The following is an 18210-nucleotide window of genomic DNA, read 5'->3' on the forward strand; positions in this document are numbered from 1 at the left end:
CCGGCGTTTAAAATCAGCAGAAAATTCTTTTATAAGACAGGGGCGCGTTCCAAATGAATGTTCCTTTTTTCGAGCACAATAGAACGATAATACTTTTGCATTTGAAACTTAAAGATAATTTTAAAAAAAAATCAACAGAAGCTTGTCTACAGTGCAATACAAACTACAATGTATTGTGGACTAAGTCAATGTGAAGCTTCCTTCCAATACACTGCAGGAGTGGGGATTCCCAACGAACAGGCAATGAATTGATTTGTGGATTGAAAAATGGGCGATTTCACTGATTTCAATGACAATAATAGTATAGGAGGGTGGAACATTTGTTGATCCTCATTCAATCTCAGACAACGTCGGGTCTCCCTGCTAGTTGTTAATACATTTGAGAAAGACATTTTTAAAACTCTTTACACGTTATAAAAAAATATTACTTGTATCATGATGGAGAAATAAATAGAATTGTTAAGTATTTTTTAATGTGGAGATTCCTCGCGATATCACTACTATTGAAATGGTCTCACGAAAAAAAAAATGTTTGGTAAACACTGTGCTAACAAAAAGGTCGTAGTATACATGTAAGGGTTAAAGATAAAGTTAAGGGCGAAATTAAATAGGACCGGTCGACGGATGTAGCCAGCACGAGGGATCCGATATCCACATTTAAAATCATTTTGCTTGTACTATTCGCAGAAGTGATCGCGTAGTGTTTCTTTTGTCTTTCCATTGTTCTAGGTTTAGCATTTCAGTTTGGTCATTTTCTTCGTTTGCTTTTAACATGAAATAAAATATCTAGGAGCAGAAAGGAAGCCAACAGATAAATCCAAGCTAAATAATGATCTCGCAGGAAACAATTAGGTTTTAATGCACGCGGACGGATGCAATGTAAGACTGTACGAAAGAGAGTTGTTATATAAACGAGGACAAGTTAAGCTTGCAGGTCATTAATGATGAGACCGTGTGTGTTTGAACTCGTGACAACTCTACGCAAACTTTTACTGGGAAGGATAAAATATAGATTAAGTACTCCGATTATTGAATCGATTCTAGCAAAATAAAATGAATTGCTTGTTTGCAGAATGTTGAAAAAAATGCTGAAATGAAGAAGGCATACAAGACAGCGATGATATGCATTAAATTTTAATGTAAGAAAAACGCTAACATTTTCTAACCAGCACCGGAAAACGAATATCTTTTTTGTAAACATTAAATGTTGATTGGCTACGAATCTTAAGACAGGAATTTGTATTTCAGCCAATCGGAAGCTAAGAAAATATACACTTTAACACCTTAAAAAAATAGACGTAGGAATACTGGCGTAATGTTCGGGGACGATGCGGGTGGGTGGAGTGTATGGGATTATCTAATTGATATTTATCAAAATCCAAGAAATATTAAACTCATATATATCATCCAGTGACACGCAGGAGTATTGGATACATATTATTTTCTGTTATAACTTTAGTTTATGTTCGCTATTTTGCCTAATATTTAGTAATATCTTGTAAAGTTGTTTTAGTCGTATGCGGAAGGAAAATTCCGCCTACACCCTTGTGTGTATATATATATACAGTCCTAGTAAAAATCATAAGACCACTTAAGAAAGTAAGCGTTTACGCATATTATTGAATTTTTAATCAAACAAATGGTTGAAACCATTGCCAAAAGGAAATATATGATGGAAAAAAAATGAAATCTGCTTCATTCGAAACCTTAACTCTCATCTAATAATTATTTTTTAAAAAACAAACATTTTCACCTGGTCAAAATGATAAGACCACTGATAATTTATCTAACAAAAGGCAATTATAAATTACTAAAAAGGGTCTCAGTATTTAGTATAGCTCCATTATTACGAATTCTCTTCGGCATGCTTGCGGCTAAGTTTTTTTTATCAGTTTCGAAGGAATTTTAGCTCATGTACTGAAAACTGAATCAGAAAGTTCCTTTATCGAATCATACTGGGTTCCATCCTTGAACACTTCTTTTGCCATCTATTCCCAAAGATTTTCAATGGGATTGAGGTCCGGAGAACATGCTGGATGATCTAACAATTCTATATTATTTGAAGAAAAGTATTCTCGTGCTTGTCGAGAAGTGTGTATCGCAGCGTTGTCTTGATGGAAAATCCAATTTCTTCCCCACAGACGTGGACCTTCAGTCCTGATAGAAGCGTTTTCAAGCATTGAAGTGTACTTCAATGATGTTTGCCGGCCTTTCACTACTTGCAACTGACGAGAAAGCATCCCAGATCATTAAAGACCATCCTCCACTATGCCGAGTTGAAAAAGTCTCTTTGGGCAAATTTTTATCATGCCAATAGTGTTGAAATCCATCTGGACCATCTAGATTAAACATTTTCTCATCGGAGAAAATTACATTTTCCCACTTCTCTTCATCCCAAGTCTGGTATTTGGCGGCATATTTAAGTCGGTTAGTTTTGTGCTGTTCAAGAAGACGTGGTTTCTGCAATCGCTTTAAATGATTGAAACCCTTAATTTTCAGATGCCTTCTGATGGTTTTAGGACTACATTCTGCTGCTGTTTGGCTTTTCAATCGACTTGAGCTCATACTGGATTTTTTTTTTAACTTCTTCTGATACGGCGATCTAGTAATGGGGTTATTTTTATTGGTCGACCTGGACTCTTTTTGTGCCCATATTGATCTGGATTTCTTAAAAAGTTTGTGATGACCGTTTGCTACGATTCACTTCGTTTGCAATGGATCTATGGGAGAGTCCACCCCTATTAAGCTCAAAGATCCTTCCTTTCTCAAACTCTGATAAGGCTTTCCCTTTTGCCATTTATAATTTAGTAAGATGTTTTTATCCACTAACAAGTTGCTATTAGTAACATAGAAAGCTTTTCGTATTCATTTTTTCAAAATTAGCCGATTTTATTAAAGTGGTCTTATTATTTTGACCAGGTGAAAATGTTTGTTTTTTAAAAAATAATTATTAGATCAGGGTTAAGGTTTCGAATGAAGCAGATTTCATTTTTTTTTCATCATATATTTCCTTTTGGCAATGGTTTCAAACATTTGTTTGATTAAAAATTCGATATTATGCGTAAACTCTTACTTTCTTAAGTGGTCTTATGATTTTGACAAGGACTGTATATTGTATATATATATATATATATATATATATATATATATATATATATATATATATTGTATATATATATTGTGTATATATATATTGTGTATATATATATTGTATATATATATATATATTGTATACACACACACACACACACACACATATATATATATATATATATATATTGTATGTGATGCATATACATAAATATCACAAGTATACACGCAGCTGGATAGTCACATTAGTGACTCTTTAAAGGATGAAAAACCTGCCTGTGAATAATACGTATATAGTAACGGGTTTGTGAGATAAAATGGTAATATATCTGACACAAGTTAGTTATGTTTAGTAGGGACTTGGCTATGTTGCTGCACTGATGATTTGTGAAACGACAAACCAACTGTCTTTAGATGACGCAAGCACATATATGGCTTTAGAATGTTGTATTGCAGAACGTATACATCTATACTTTAAGAACATCAGTAAAACTTTTAAAGCTCTTCTGTAAGATATGAACGCCCTGCTAATATATATATATACTTTCTTGATCTAAATATACATGAACAGAAAAAGAAAACAGGGCAGAAAACGAGAAAGGAAATGAATAGATATTATTATCTACTTTAATATAAAAGCACTTTGTGTGAGCGCGCGCACACGCGCGTGTGTGTGTGAGTTCGGTGAATTTTAGAGTTTTTTCACCGCACAAGCAGAAGGTCCCGGCGCATAAAATCAACAGTAGGTTCTATCGTAAAAGAGGAACGAGTTTGAAATGAATATTTCTGTTTAGAACGCAATTGAAGCATGATATTTAACTTTTGCATTTTAAACTTGAATTCAAGTGATTATATATAAAAATAATTTTATAAAATCAACTGTAAGTTCTCTACAGTGCAATGTAGACTATAATGTATCGTGGAATAAGTTACTGTGGGGAGGTATGTGACGTTTCCTCCCAGTGCACCATGATGGGTTCTCGACAAGAGTAGGCAATCAATCGATTTGATTGAAAAAATAAGCGATTCCATCGATTTTGATGTCAATAAAAGTATTGGAAGTGTGGACCATTCGTTGAACTTTATTTAATCCCTGGCAACGTCGGGTCTCCCTACTACACCAAATATAAAACAAGTAGACGCACCAAGCAAATGGGTAAGAAACGATGGTTACGACCCAAATCATCTTCAGAAACGTCTCCCTTATCCGGTCTGTGATTGGTAGCAAAAAAAGAGGAGAATGCGTGTCATATTTCTTCTGATGTAAGCGGCGTTTGAATAAGGTTTTGGTGCTGCGCCCAAATACCTTGTAACTCTTCAGATGATATGAACATTTTTTTCTTTAGAATATTCACTAGGAATTAAAAAAGAAATGCGAACACCTTTGGCAGTAAACGTGCGTCAGGTTCGGTCGCCGAAAGTTTTTTACGACCTTCTGATAAGGTGCCGTTGCGTCATCTTACACAATTAACATATGAACCTATTTTTGTCTCGTAGTTTCTTTTTTTAACGTTTTTCCGTTCACGTTTTTATTACTTGTCTAAAACAACGCTACTAGTGCTATCAGATCAGGCTGTCTGAAGATACCGACTTCCTGACCTAAAATGCACTAAGCATTGATGTTATTGTCTTTTTCCCGTCCCCTTTACAAAACTTGTATTCTGCAAAGTCAAAAACAAAATCAACAATTTCCTTCTACAAAACAACCAAACCAAACAAAACACTGTAAATAAATATCTTAGTGTTGGGACGATCAAGTGGAATCGGAATTAGGAATATAAAAAAAAAAGACGAAAGTTTTTGAAGTATCGGAATCTGAAAATTTTTCGATTCCAAAAACGATTCTTTTAATTTTTTTCGTTGATAATATAAAAAAGAATTCAAATAAACACAGCTTTGTTTATTTATTTACAACATAAAACTAAGGGCCACAGAATGGGATATAAATCCTATTCCCAGATTTAACTATGATTCTCGGAGTGTAATTCATTTCTTATATTGGTCAATTACTGTAAACAAAGTAAACATTCGAGAGTTATTCCCCTTAGATTTCTGCATGTTTGGCGTGTTCATATCACATGGGAACAGGAAGTAGAGCGAAAATTCCAAAGGCAAGAAGTTGGAGGAAAGAAACTATTAGGAGAGAAACTGTCCGGCATCGAAGGAATTCTATAATGAGTGGTGAGAGTTTGCTGATTGATAGCTTGTTTTTTTTTTTGTTGTTTTTTTTTACACAGGAATAACCACTTATTAAGGCCCGGAGGCCACTCGAGGATCAGAGTTAATGGGTATACATTAGTCAATATGATTATAGCGTAGTAAACATAAGTAGTGGGAAATTTGTAAATTGGATTACTTAGGGGGACGGTTCATCAAGAACTTGTTTATGTTGGACTTGAAGACAATCAGATTGTAAGCTGGAAAGCAGGCACTCGGAAGAGAGTTCCACAGGCGTGCAGTTCTAAGAAAGAAGCTTTATTCATGGAATCTACATTTAGGTTTAGGCACACATAAAGAGTGGAGGAACTTATTGATAGTGGTTTTGGCTAGACAAGTGTTTTTCATGAAAGTTTGGCGAGGGGGGAACCATAGATTGAAACTCAGCTGAGCACTTGCCATGAAAATAACGATAAAGCAGAGACAGGCTTGCAACATCTCTTCTGTGGGAAAGAGGTTGCAGGGAAAAGAAAAGGGCATCCCCCACTAAGCTACGAAGTCTATTTTGAACTCTGTCAAGGTAGGATAAGCTGCTTTTAGCAGCTCCTGTCCAGATATGGCAACAGTACTCCATCGTTGGCCGTACCTGGCTTTTATATAGGTAGAGAATTGCATCAGGAGTGAGATATCTACTGGAGCGACAGAAGGATCCCACCATTTTTCCAGCTACCATGGCAATGAATTTCATATACGTGTTCCATTTCAGGTCAGGAGTAAAGGTCAAGCTCAGAAGCTTGTTAAAACATGAAACCTCCCCAAGACAGAGCCATTCATTTCATTTGATGCCAGATTGGCATCAGAGCGTAGATGATGTAGAGATAGAAACTTTGTTTTAGATGCATTAAAAATAACTGAAAATTTCTATTTTACAGATTATTATTATTATAGCATATAATAATAAGTGAAAAAATTAATCCTAAAAACGTTAAGACCGCGTCTTGGCGAGGATATAAAAATCTGAATTGCAGGATTAAGGCAGTCCAAAATGACTTACAAGAAGATTTTTGATGTTTTAAGAAAAGAAAATGTGAAAACATCTTTTTCTGTAGTGAAGCGAATTGGTCAAAGGTTTGAAGTCGAACACTTAGTAAAAGGCCGCCCTAGATCATCCACTTTGAAGGACGACCACATGCTTAAATTTTTTTTTTTTGAAGGATCGAAAGAAAACTTATGTTGACCATAGCAAATAATTCAAAACAGGAGCTGGAAATTCTCTTTGTAGATATACAATATACAATACAAATGGGATTTTCTTCTAAAAGGTATGCAAAGAAGTCATTTTTATCTAAGAAGAACATCAATTACAGAAAGAGATTTTTCTCGTATTATGGCAAGAAAGGTACAGACTGGTTCAGGAATGTTTTCTGGATAGATGAATCAAGATTTTGTCTTGTTAGTGATTCTCCTGATGCTTCCAAACGGTGCAATCGAAGAATTGGAGAAACGTTTTCGCCAAGTTGCATAAAAACGACAGTTAAACACAGGAATGGAGAGATAATGGTATGGGGAACTTTTACTTCAGCAGGAGTTGGGGAACTTATTAGATGTGAGAAGTCAATCAATGCAAAGGAATACATTCGAATATTAGAAACATGACTGTTACCAAGTATCTATAAGCTGGGAATATCCCAGAACATTATTTTTCAACATGATAATACGCCCTGCACACACTGCTAAAGTCACAAAAATGGTTTTCTGATAATTCAATTGATGTGATATTTTGGCCAGTTGAAAGCCCCGATTTAGAGCCAATCGGGAATATTTGGTTCATAATATCTCGTGCATTGGCTGGAAGAACTTTTTCAAACAATGGCAAACAGTGGGAAGCTGTGCAAAGCTAATGAAACAGCAGCTCCTCTTCACAGTGTTCCACTGCTAAGAGTATGTCTAAAAGGATTGATCTTTTAAAGAACTCAAAAGGGAATGCGATTCCATCTAAAGCATTTATTAAAGTAAATGTCTTGTTTTGTGTTATTAGTCTCGTTTAAGTTTCCTTGTTCAATTGATCTTTGTTCAATATAGCTTTTTGTGCAATAAAATTTATAAAATTTGTTTGGCCCATCTTTTTTTGTAACGAGTGTATATGCATATATGTGTATATATATGTATATACATATATATGTATATATGTGTATATATATGTATATATATATGTGTGTGTATATATGTGTATATATATGCATATATGTATGTAGATATATGTATACATATGTATGTATATATATGTGTGTGTATTTATGTATGAATGCATATATGGATATGTATGTATATATATGTATACACATATCTGCATATATATGTATATATATATGTGTGACTATATATATATATATATATATATATATATATATATATATATATATATATATATATATATATATATATATGCGTATATATAGATATGTATATGTGACATATTTAGACGTGATAATAAGTTTGGGGACAGTTTACGACAGTTACGGGCAGTTTTGGATTTTCGTATTTGAATTTTTTTTTTTTTTTTGGGGGGGGGGTTAAAACATTTTTTTAGTTGTTTTATTATTTTCATACGCGTGAAGCCTTGCTAATCTTACTCGGTAATCGTTAATGTGAGAGACGACAACACGGGCAAAGAGAAAATAAGAGTAGAAAATTTTCTACACACGGCGTTGGGGTCGGCGATTGTTGTCGTGTGAGGGACAACGTGGTTCACGTGCGTGTGTAAAAAAGAAAAAATACAACGGAAGAAAACAAATTTAATTCCAAGGTTAAGTTTACTGTTTTGTCATCAGATTTAAGTATTTTCTTTCTGGACAAAAACAGTACAGCAATGTAGATAAGAGTGATGAGACATCACTTCTTCCTTCTTTCCAGTTGTTGATTGATTCGCGCTTATCAATGTTGTTTGCTAGACGTCGTCAACAATGATAAATACCATGAGGGCATAACGTTGTCGTTAAGGATTCTACTTATATAACGACAGGAGCTACAAGTTATCAGTGGTTAAGAGAAATACTTTAACATTTATTAAAATCAGAGATAACATTTAGTGACACCGACTAAAATAATGTTATTACGCAGAACTTATTTGTTTTCATTATCATTTGGAAGGCAGCTTATCGATTGATCATAGAAGTTTTTTTTTTAAATGGATGAAGACTCACTTGAGGATAACGATTGTAGTGTATCTTGTGTTTATGTAATAACACTCGATGATATATACAGATATTTACTGGTAATAATGATCTTTATCTATGCAAACATAATGAAAACCAAAATCAAAGACATTCTAGTTTGATGAAGTCTGGCTTTTTTATAGCTGAAACTGAAACATGTTTTGCAAACGTGTAGACAAATTAAGCTTGTATAAATAAAAATCTTTATTAGCAGTATACCTATCTATATCTCCTCTCTCTCTCTCTCTCTCTCTCTCTCTCTCTCAATTAACAGAGCAGGATATTTTATTTATTTTTAGTAAACAAATTACACTATGTCACGATGATAACATAGCTATTGTTTGGATCAAAATATGATCTCGTCGGATAACCTAAACTTCCGTCTGCATTAGAAGCAATTCCTTAAATGATCTAAGTATAGGTTGCCCGACGAGATCATGTTTTGATCGAAACGATAGCTCTGCTATCGTCGTAGCATGTGAGATAATGTAATTTGTTTATATATGCTAGAAAGGACTTGTCGTGCCTTGATAGAGTTCAAAATAGACTTCGTAGCCTCGTAGGAGATGTCCTTTTCTCTTCCTTGCAACCTCTATCTCACAGAAGAGATGTTGCGAGTTTGTCTCTGATGTATCGTTATTTTCATGGAAAGTGTTCGGGTGAGCGTCAATCTATGCTCCCCCCCCCCACGCCAAACTTTCACAAGAACCACTCGTCTAGCTGTCAACACTATCAATAATTCCCCCCACTCTTTATCTGTGCCTAAACCTAAACGTAGATTCCATGAACAAAGCTTCTTCCTTAGAACTGCACGCCTGTGGAATCGTCTTCCGTTTTCTTGCTTTCCGGCTGACTACAATATGGTTGTGTTCAAGTCTAACGTAAATAAGTTCTTGACGAGCCGTTCCATATAAGTTATCAAATTTACCAAATTTTCATTACTAATGATTACTATATTGTCCAATTTCTACTGTACACTCTTTAACCCTTATCCTTGAGTGGCCTCTTGGCCTTGATAAGTGGTGATGCCTATGTAATATATATATATATATATATATATATATATATATATATATATATATATTGTCGAGCGACATAATCACGTTGACGCATTGGTTCTCGTTAGATCACCGAAGGTAAGCAATGAAAAGCCTATCCAGTACCGGATAGGTGACGATTTGGGAATACTAAGGGCTGTATGTACTGCGTTGGGACATGGAAATTTCCACGTTTGTATATAAACAAATATAGCGTAAAAATCTGTTTCCTATGTAACGTAGTTCACATATTATTCCGAGATACGGTGGCCCTACGATACGTTTTTTTTTTTTTTTTCAGATTACGATGTAGTATACGATGTTTCTCCGGTCCCTGGTTACGGAGTTTCTCTCATCTTAATATGTTATTTATAATATTATTTGATTATATATATGTGTATTGTATACTGTACTGTATTTTGTTACGAATTTTTAATGCCGTATCCCAGGGTTCTACTGTATTTTCATTTCTAATCATTTCACATTTAGTGGCGATAGCAAAAGTTTTCATTTAATTGACCTTTATCGATATAATTTATTTTTTTTTTTTTTTTAACGATGCATCGACCGTATTGTGCAGACAGCAACGAACTTACAATAAATCGACAACTTTGAAACAATACAACATTAGATGGGAATTTAGTACGGGACAAAGGTTATCGATTAAATGTCACTGATCGGGACGGGCAGGAGCCGGGCTGGTCAGTGCGATTTCGGCATTCACTTGGATGGAATGGTTGTTAACTTCAATTAAGCTTTAATGACGTCGGAGGGAGTTTTAGATTATTCTGAAAGAAATGATCAGATGCGAAAAAAACGAAAACTATCGTCTCGAAAAGGTATTTATTATTTAACCTCATTATACACGTACATTAATTTTTTTTTCAAAGTATATCCGTTTGCAGAATTGCCCATGTGAAATAATAAATAAATTACAATGATACATTGGTAAAAATTTTGTTAAAAATAAAAACAATCTCTATAGTAGCTTGCATATAGATCCAGATTTTTAAGTTTATATATATATATATATATATATATATATATATATATATATATATATATATATATATATATATATATATATATATATAATATTAGGTTTCTGATTAGGAAGGGTGCGGTGGATACTAGAAAACTGATTTGTTAACTAAAAACTCAATAGAAGGGGCGTATATAAAAACGCGAGACAACCACAAAATTCTCGCATAAGCCTGAAGAATCCTAGAGTGGATGAAACGCAGAATATTCAGTGTAGCTTAATCGCCATATATATTTTTATAACTTACTACTCTCTCTCTCTCTCTCTCTCTCTCTCTCTCTCTCTCTCTATATATATATATATATATATATATATATATATATATATATATATATATATGACAAAAATCTACATTACAAATTCCAAGATGTTGTTCATCTTACCGTTTATTTGATTCAGCATGTTAAATGTTCAATCCTTGACAACATCTGTTTCGTAGCGTATATATATATATATATATATATATATGTATATATATATATATATATATATATATATATATATATATATATAAAGGAAATTAAAATTTTGTCAATTAGAATTTACAAAATTTATAACTTGATACAAAGAGTTGAACGTTAAAAATGTTCTTATTCCATCGACTTTCAAAGAATGGCTCTGATTCTCAGAGAAAAAATAGATAGCAAAATAGTAATTATAGGCTAGCTATAATTTTATTGGTTAGCACAACGATTGAAAAATTGAAATGTGAGAGAAATCATTTTTTTTTAAATATTAATAATGTCCAAATATATAGATCAAAAGTATTGTCCAGTAAATATTTGTATTAACATTTATATACCCACTTTAATTTTCCCAAATGATTCATTTTGTTAACTTTAATTTCGAAACAATATATATATATATATATATATATATATATATATATATATATATATATATATATATATATATATATATATATATATAATGGGTTTTTTTTTTCACTTTAATTGCCAGGATTATATTTCCGATGGAGCTCAATTTTCGCCTGGCGAATGTCAAGACTAAGCAATTTGTGCAAACTCTACCTCTTTGAAAATAATCTAATTTAAACTGGATTTGTAAATGCTGTCACTCCATTCATCAAACGATTTCTTGTCGCGTAGAACATACTTTAACTTTATATAATGTTTTTAATCTATTTATATATAAACCCTCTTATACTCTTGTACACTTCCGCCATTATGTTAATCCCATAATACTTTCTGTCGAAATTCTCCGTGTCTTTTTTATTTGGTATTATTATTATTATTATTATTATTATTATGAATAATATTCTTATTCTTATTAATATTATTATTCGTATTAATATTATTATTCGTATTAATATTATTATTAATATTATTATTCTTATTAATATTATTATTCGTATTAATATTATTATTCTTATTAATATTATTATTAATATTATTATTCTTATTATTATTAGTAGCAATATTGAAGTCGTTATTATCTATAATGATGTTAATATAGTTGTTATTATTATTATCATTATTATTATTATTGATAATTATAATAATAATAATAATAATAATAATAATAATAATAATAATAATAATAATTTCCTATAAATATAATTGTTAGTATAATATCCATTGTTATTACTACATTATGATTGGTATTATCACGATTGTTGTTGTTGTCATCTAAGAATTCTATTTGAAATCAGCCTGTGGTGTCCCCTTTAGTTCGAGTGATAATAAGTATCTCCAAATTTCCAGTACTCTCCAACTCTTTTGACAACCTTTGCAAATTAATTTGCATTATCACAATAGCTGTCTACCATTGATTTCTCATTGGTCTTTACTGTCTCCCCAATGTCCCTGTCCTCCTCACACTCATCCAGCGAAGATCTGGTTAGTGCTGTCTGTTCTCTGTCGTTTTATCCTTCTATACTCTTCTTATTCATTCAGTGTAGCACTTGTTTATGGTGATGACAAAACAAGAGAGAGGGGCAAGGGTGCAAGGGGGTTAACTTACAATTATGCAATTATATAGTTTTAGTTTTCATGATCCCATGTGGAGTTTTTTTTTATTATTGTTGTTGTTTTTACCTCTGTAATAGTTTCTCTATGGCCGGCCAGCACTCGCGGATCATATGTATTAGTCTCCATACTGAAGGGTTTTCCTCAATATTTCAGCCGTTTTGTTCTATCTTCTCAGCCATCCCTCTGATTCCAATCTCGCGTATTATTTTTTCGAAGTTTTTTTTTTTATTGTTCCTAGTGCTCCTACTATTATTGGTGTTCTTTTAATTTCTTCATCTTTCATATCCCTTTGAGCTCCCTGGCCAGTTTTGTATTTGCTCCGCCTGTATGTCTCCTTAATCTTCAGTCAGTGGTCTGTTCGGATATCAAAATCTACAATCTAGCAGTTCTTTTCCTTCTTTTTAACTATTATGACGTGCGGTATTCTTACTTGGATGGGTTTATCTGTTTGTATATCCATGTCCTATAGGATTTTGTGAGTTTTGTTTTCAAGCACTGCTGCCTGTTTATGATTGTACCATTTATCTGTGTTTTTAAGATGCAGTTGTCTGCATAATTCCAATGTATCGCCTTCCCCACCTGATCGTGTCTATTCTTATATTCTTTTGGGGATAGTTTGCTACATTCGCTTATTATGTGGTTTATTTTTTCGTCTCGTCCGCAATACTGCATTTACTGTCTCCTTGTGTCTTGTCGATCCTTGCTTTGATGTGGTTTGCTCTGATAGTCTCGTCTTTTGTCACGCTCATGAATCGGCCGTGCAGCTGTTTCTCTTCTCATTTTCCTTTCTCGTCTTATCCCTTGTCTCTTCTTTTTCTGTTTTGGTTTCCTCCTTTATCTATCCCTTAAAAAAAAAAAAAATGAAATAAAGACAAGTCATCTCCAAAATGCTTTTTCCCCTAATCTATGTATTTTCTATTGTATGTATCATTTTTTCTATTATTCATTTATAGATACTTTAGAATTATATATTAATATCTATTGATATCTACTGGAGTTTTGAATACTACACACACGCGCGCATATATATATATATATATATATATATATATATATATATATATATATATATATATATATATATATATGTGTGTGTGTGTGTGTGTGTGTGTGTGTGTGTGCGTGTGTGTGTGTGTGTGTGTGTAAACTTTTAAATTAAATATTCTGATTAAAATTTCCCTTATATTTTCCTTTCGTTTTTAGCGATTTCCGTTCATGAAGAAGTCGAATATGAGGTAAGTAAATATATTTTTAAAATTCTGCTTTCCTTTCTCTGAATGATAATGCGATTAAGATCTTTGCATTTTTGTTATGTTTGTTATGACAACAGCATATTCTTTTCATTGTTTTGACTCTTGTGTATATATCCGACACAGTTAATCAACCGAGAACTACATCACTTTATATAAAAGCATATAACATATCAATGGATACACACTCGAGAGCCAAAACAAGGAAAAGAATTGTTTTAGCCCTAGTTATTACTTACAGTAGTTTGAAAATGTACCAATAAAACTTCTATCAAAATAGTATCGAACTAGTACTTTATTGACACTAAAATTTGAGCGATTTAACAGTTTCTAATTGGATAGAGTTTCAAGGACATACAACTATATGACTAATTTCTAAGAAACGATACAATTTCTAAGTGAAAAAAAAATGGCGGTATAGGAAAATTACTTAACCTTTCTTTACCACTAGGCTTAACAGGCCACACTTGTAATACAGGTTCCTGGTGTTCACCGGAGTTGCCAAGGTGGTCTCTGATTTTCTTGAGCATCTACAGCTTCGTGTCATCAGATATATACTACATATCCCCTGCCCGGACCCTGTTCCATCTGGAGTATATGATCTGCTTGGATTGGATCTGCTGTCCACTCGCCGGAATGTAACAGCTGTTTTTTGTTGCCTACAGATTATTTCATGGTTCTTGCCCCAATGCAATGCTTAAACAGCAATCTCTTTTCACATTGTGTTTTGCAGTCCTGAATGTGCTGTCTCAGAATTGTGTGAATGAACATGTATCACTATTACATTTTTGGAGTTCTGTATTGGCTAACTATTGTGATATTCCTAGGTTTTATGCATTCCCTAATTAGCACAATAGCCTCTGTCTATTGCTAACAGTTTTAGGACGATGGCTTAATAAAGGAAAAAAATAGCTCTAAATCTGTAGTGCTACAAGCAGAATCAGCCACAGTAGCAGCGGTACAATATTTTCTAAGTTCGACGCAGATTGATGTAATAATTTAGTTTCCCTTCTGCCTTGTCCAATCAGAGGCTATCTCTCAGACGATCTGAGTACATAACGGGAGTTGATAAAAGAGAGTGCCAACGAGACGTTCTTTTCTCGGTCAGGAGAACACACAGCGAGCTGACTCCATCCACAGCATTTCTTTCAATCCACTAACTTCTTGTGATGCCCCTTCCCCGGGCCACCTAGCCCTGGAGTTCAACAAGAAGCTTCAAAGATTCCAATATGGCTATGTCGGACACACGTAGACTAAATAATGTAACACACACATGCCTACATACACACATAGACAACTTGAGAAAGAATTTGAATACCTACTAAACACTATCCTCAAGTGTCTAAGGTTTCCCTATACAAAGGTTTGTCAGGGCAACTTCGCATGGCGGATACGTTTCACTACAAGAAACTCCTGACTAAATATTCAAAATAACATGCTATTCGCTGCCAAATAAGATCTTCTCTCTATGGCTAACCTACACTGGCTTATACGAGGAATAATGCACCTTCGCCGAGTGATGTTATTTTAAGTAGCAGCACGAAGTTGGATACTCCATCAGACTAGAGGAATTTTTTTTCTGGAATCCAGTAAGACCAAGTGATGACAAGAAAGACTTACTATAACATACTTAAATTGTCAATCGTGGAGAGGAAAATTATGTTCTCAATTTTTTTATTAACTCAGTGTTTGAGATGTAAAGGAGAGCTTTAATGGAATATTCGATTTATTTGTTTGTTTGTTTTACGGCATATCAACCCTTTCCAGGTTATTTAATGCCGAATCCAGCGGTTTCGAAGAACAATTTTTTAATAGAGTATATATATATATATATATATATATATATATATATATATATTTAAGTCGGTTTTTATTTAACCCATAGTTGGGATCCTAGCAGGTACTACCAGTCCGGGTCAGAGTGGACCTGGGAGAAATGGCAATTAAAGGATAGCTCCACACTCCCCAAAGCCCGCAAGCTGGGGCCTCACCATCGGATATAGTTTAAGGTCATATCCAGGATCTAGAATATTCGAATATCTATATATCTCATATAGAAATCAAGCGTTAGCTTCTAGGAAGAGGTCGCGTAATTTCTAAGAACTTCAACTGATAATAAAATGAAAAAAAAAAAATGGGCACAGCTTGACTTGCACAGTCGTGTGCATAAAACATTTTCATACATCAACTCTTTCAGCTTATATATGAATTTTTCTCTTCTTAATGGAACATGTAGACTTACTAACCTTTTGTATTCGACCATACTCGTGGACGTACTTCTTTACTAACGTTATCCTCTTTTATTGTGCTTCGATTTACATGTTAACAAAGATAACCAAATAAAGTTGTTTTAAATGTTAGAATGAGACGTTTGTCAAATAATTCAACGAATCCGAGTGGCAATAGACAAAATCACACAAAATTCCCCCATCAACGCACACACCCACAATTTATTTAACTAAAAACAAAAATTGGTTACATGTGTTTAAAATGCTATCTCGTAGGGAAGCGGGTGATCGTTTTATGTTAAATGTATTGTATGTGCTAAATTTATTCCCTTGCCCCCCCTCTCTCTCTCTCTCTTTCTCTCTCTCTCTCTCTCTCTCTCTCTCTCTCTCTCTATATATATATATATATATATATATATATATAGCGTGCGTGTGCGTGTGTGTGTGTGTGTCGGCGAGTTCGTTTCCTATGGACTCCGAAACGGCTGGGCCGATTTTTTTTTTTTTTTTTAAATTTCACACAAATGTACTTTCTGTGTCTATGAGTAGTGTTAGATAGGTTTCCTATCGGAATGCCTTCAATAAATATCGATAATCAATTTAAGAAGTTTTATCACCGCACAAACAGAATGACCTGGCGTATAAAATGAACAGTAAGGTATTTGATAAGACAGGGGCGCGTGCGAAATGAATGTTTCTGTTTAGAGCACACTTGAATCATGATACTCGAAGTTTGTATTTTAAACTTTAATTCGAACCTTTATGTATAAATAATTTTATAAAATCAACAGTAGATTCTCTACAGCGCAATGTAAACTACAATATATTGTGAACTAAGGTCACTGCAGGGAGGCATATAAAGCTTTCTCAGTGCACCATGGTTGGTCCCCGACTAGAAAAAGCAATCAATCGATTTGATTGAAAAATGGGCGATTTCATCGATTTCAATGACAATAAAATTATTGAACGTGTGGAACATTCGTTGATCATCATTTTACATGTGCCCTCTCCACCCACTAAAGTAGAATCTTATTTTTTTCATTTTGGTGAACTAGTACATGGTATAAAGAGGAAACGTTACTATTATCGGCATAAATTATAGTAAATGAAATACAGTTAAGAAATTAGTAATAAAAAAACTTATTTGAATTTACCTATTCATTTGTGGCGTATTCCGTTTTCTGTTTTTTTTTGTTTTTTTAAATAAAATATTTAATATTTTAATATTTAATAGAAGTGATAAGTATGTATAGGTACGGCTAATACCGACGGGGGGAAATAGGGGGACATAGTTTTGAAAGGTGGTTTATCATAATTTTTTGTAGGTTTCCGACTATTTTTATATTGAAAGATTAAAGCCTAAAGTTAATTAACAAGAGGAAAATAATATCTGTACACGTGAAAAAAAAAAAAAAAAAAAGAAAAAAGTTATAATGAAAAATGTTTTCATTGCGACATTCGGAAACTGTTCAGTTAAATTTTGAAGTTAAATAAACTCATTGTAAAAATCTCTTGAAATATAAATGTTAGTTTTCTGGCTCTATTTCAAAGATAATTAGTCAAGTAAAGTCCTGAGATATTGAATTTAATAAATAAAAAAACACCTTGTTTGTACAAAAAAGTAGTTTAATTAACCTCCAAAAGCGAGAGATTCTGGCTTCCCACAAACAAAAACAAAGGAAATTGTCTAAGAATGCGCTCTACGGAAGTGTAAAATGTCAGAAAGTCAAAAGTGAAAATGATGTTAGGTAGTTGGAGGAAGATATGGAGTGCTGCCCCCCCCCTCTTGGCCGTGCATCCGTACATTCCTATCGTGAACATTTGTATAATTTTTACAATTTTTTAATTTAATTGTTTTTCTGTGTTCCTGCTTTTAAATTAAAATTTATTTTTCAAGATTATATAAAAATTGTTATACTGAAAGTTACACGTTCATTCAAGTAAGGAGAATATTAGAATCTTACATATAAAAATTACGCGAAACACGAATTCTAAAAAAAAAAAGAGGAAATATTTTTTGCAATTATAATTTTTTGTGTGAAAATATTAAATAAATAATGCTTAATTTAATGATATCGATAGTTTGAGAAATTAATGTTTCTTCGAGTTATATCGATTTCATTAATACTGATTAAAAGACGTTTTTCGTAATGTTCTTGAATTTTTTAAAAATTATTATTGGTACAATTTACGATAATTT

The 18210-nt window shown here is 33.1% G+C and overlaps 1 protein-coding gene across 2 annotated transcripts in view; it reads left to right on the forward strand.

Annotated features, from left to right (window-relative positions):
- The window catches only part of LOC145293847 (haloacid dehalogenase-like hydrolase domain-containing 5), a 47650-nt gene that overhangs the window by 8759 nt on the left and 20681 nt on the right, over window positions 1-18210 (forward strand). Inside the window, exons 1-2 of one of the 2 annotated variants that reach the window (XM_080140529.1) lie at window positions 10209-10338; window positions 13736-13767. In XM_080140529.1, the coding sequence (XP_079996655.1) occupies window positions 10260-10338; window positions 13736-13767 (111 nt within the window). In that variant the 5' untranslated portion in view covers window positions 10209-10259. Of the gene's footprint in view, window positions 1-10208; window positions 10339-13735; window positions 13768-18210 lie in introns of those variants that run through there. The other variant, XM_080140528.1, reaches the window with a different exon arrangement.

Source organism: Euprymna scolopes, chromosome 15 (genome assembly GCF_053919585.1).
Source record: "Euprymna scolopes isolate OS-2025 chromosome 15, ASM5391958v1, whole genome shotgun sequence".
Classification (NCBI taxonomy): Eukaryota; Metazoa; Mollusca; class Cephalopoda; order Sepiida; family Sepiolidae; genus Euprymna; species Euprymna scolopes.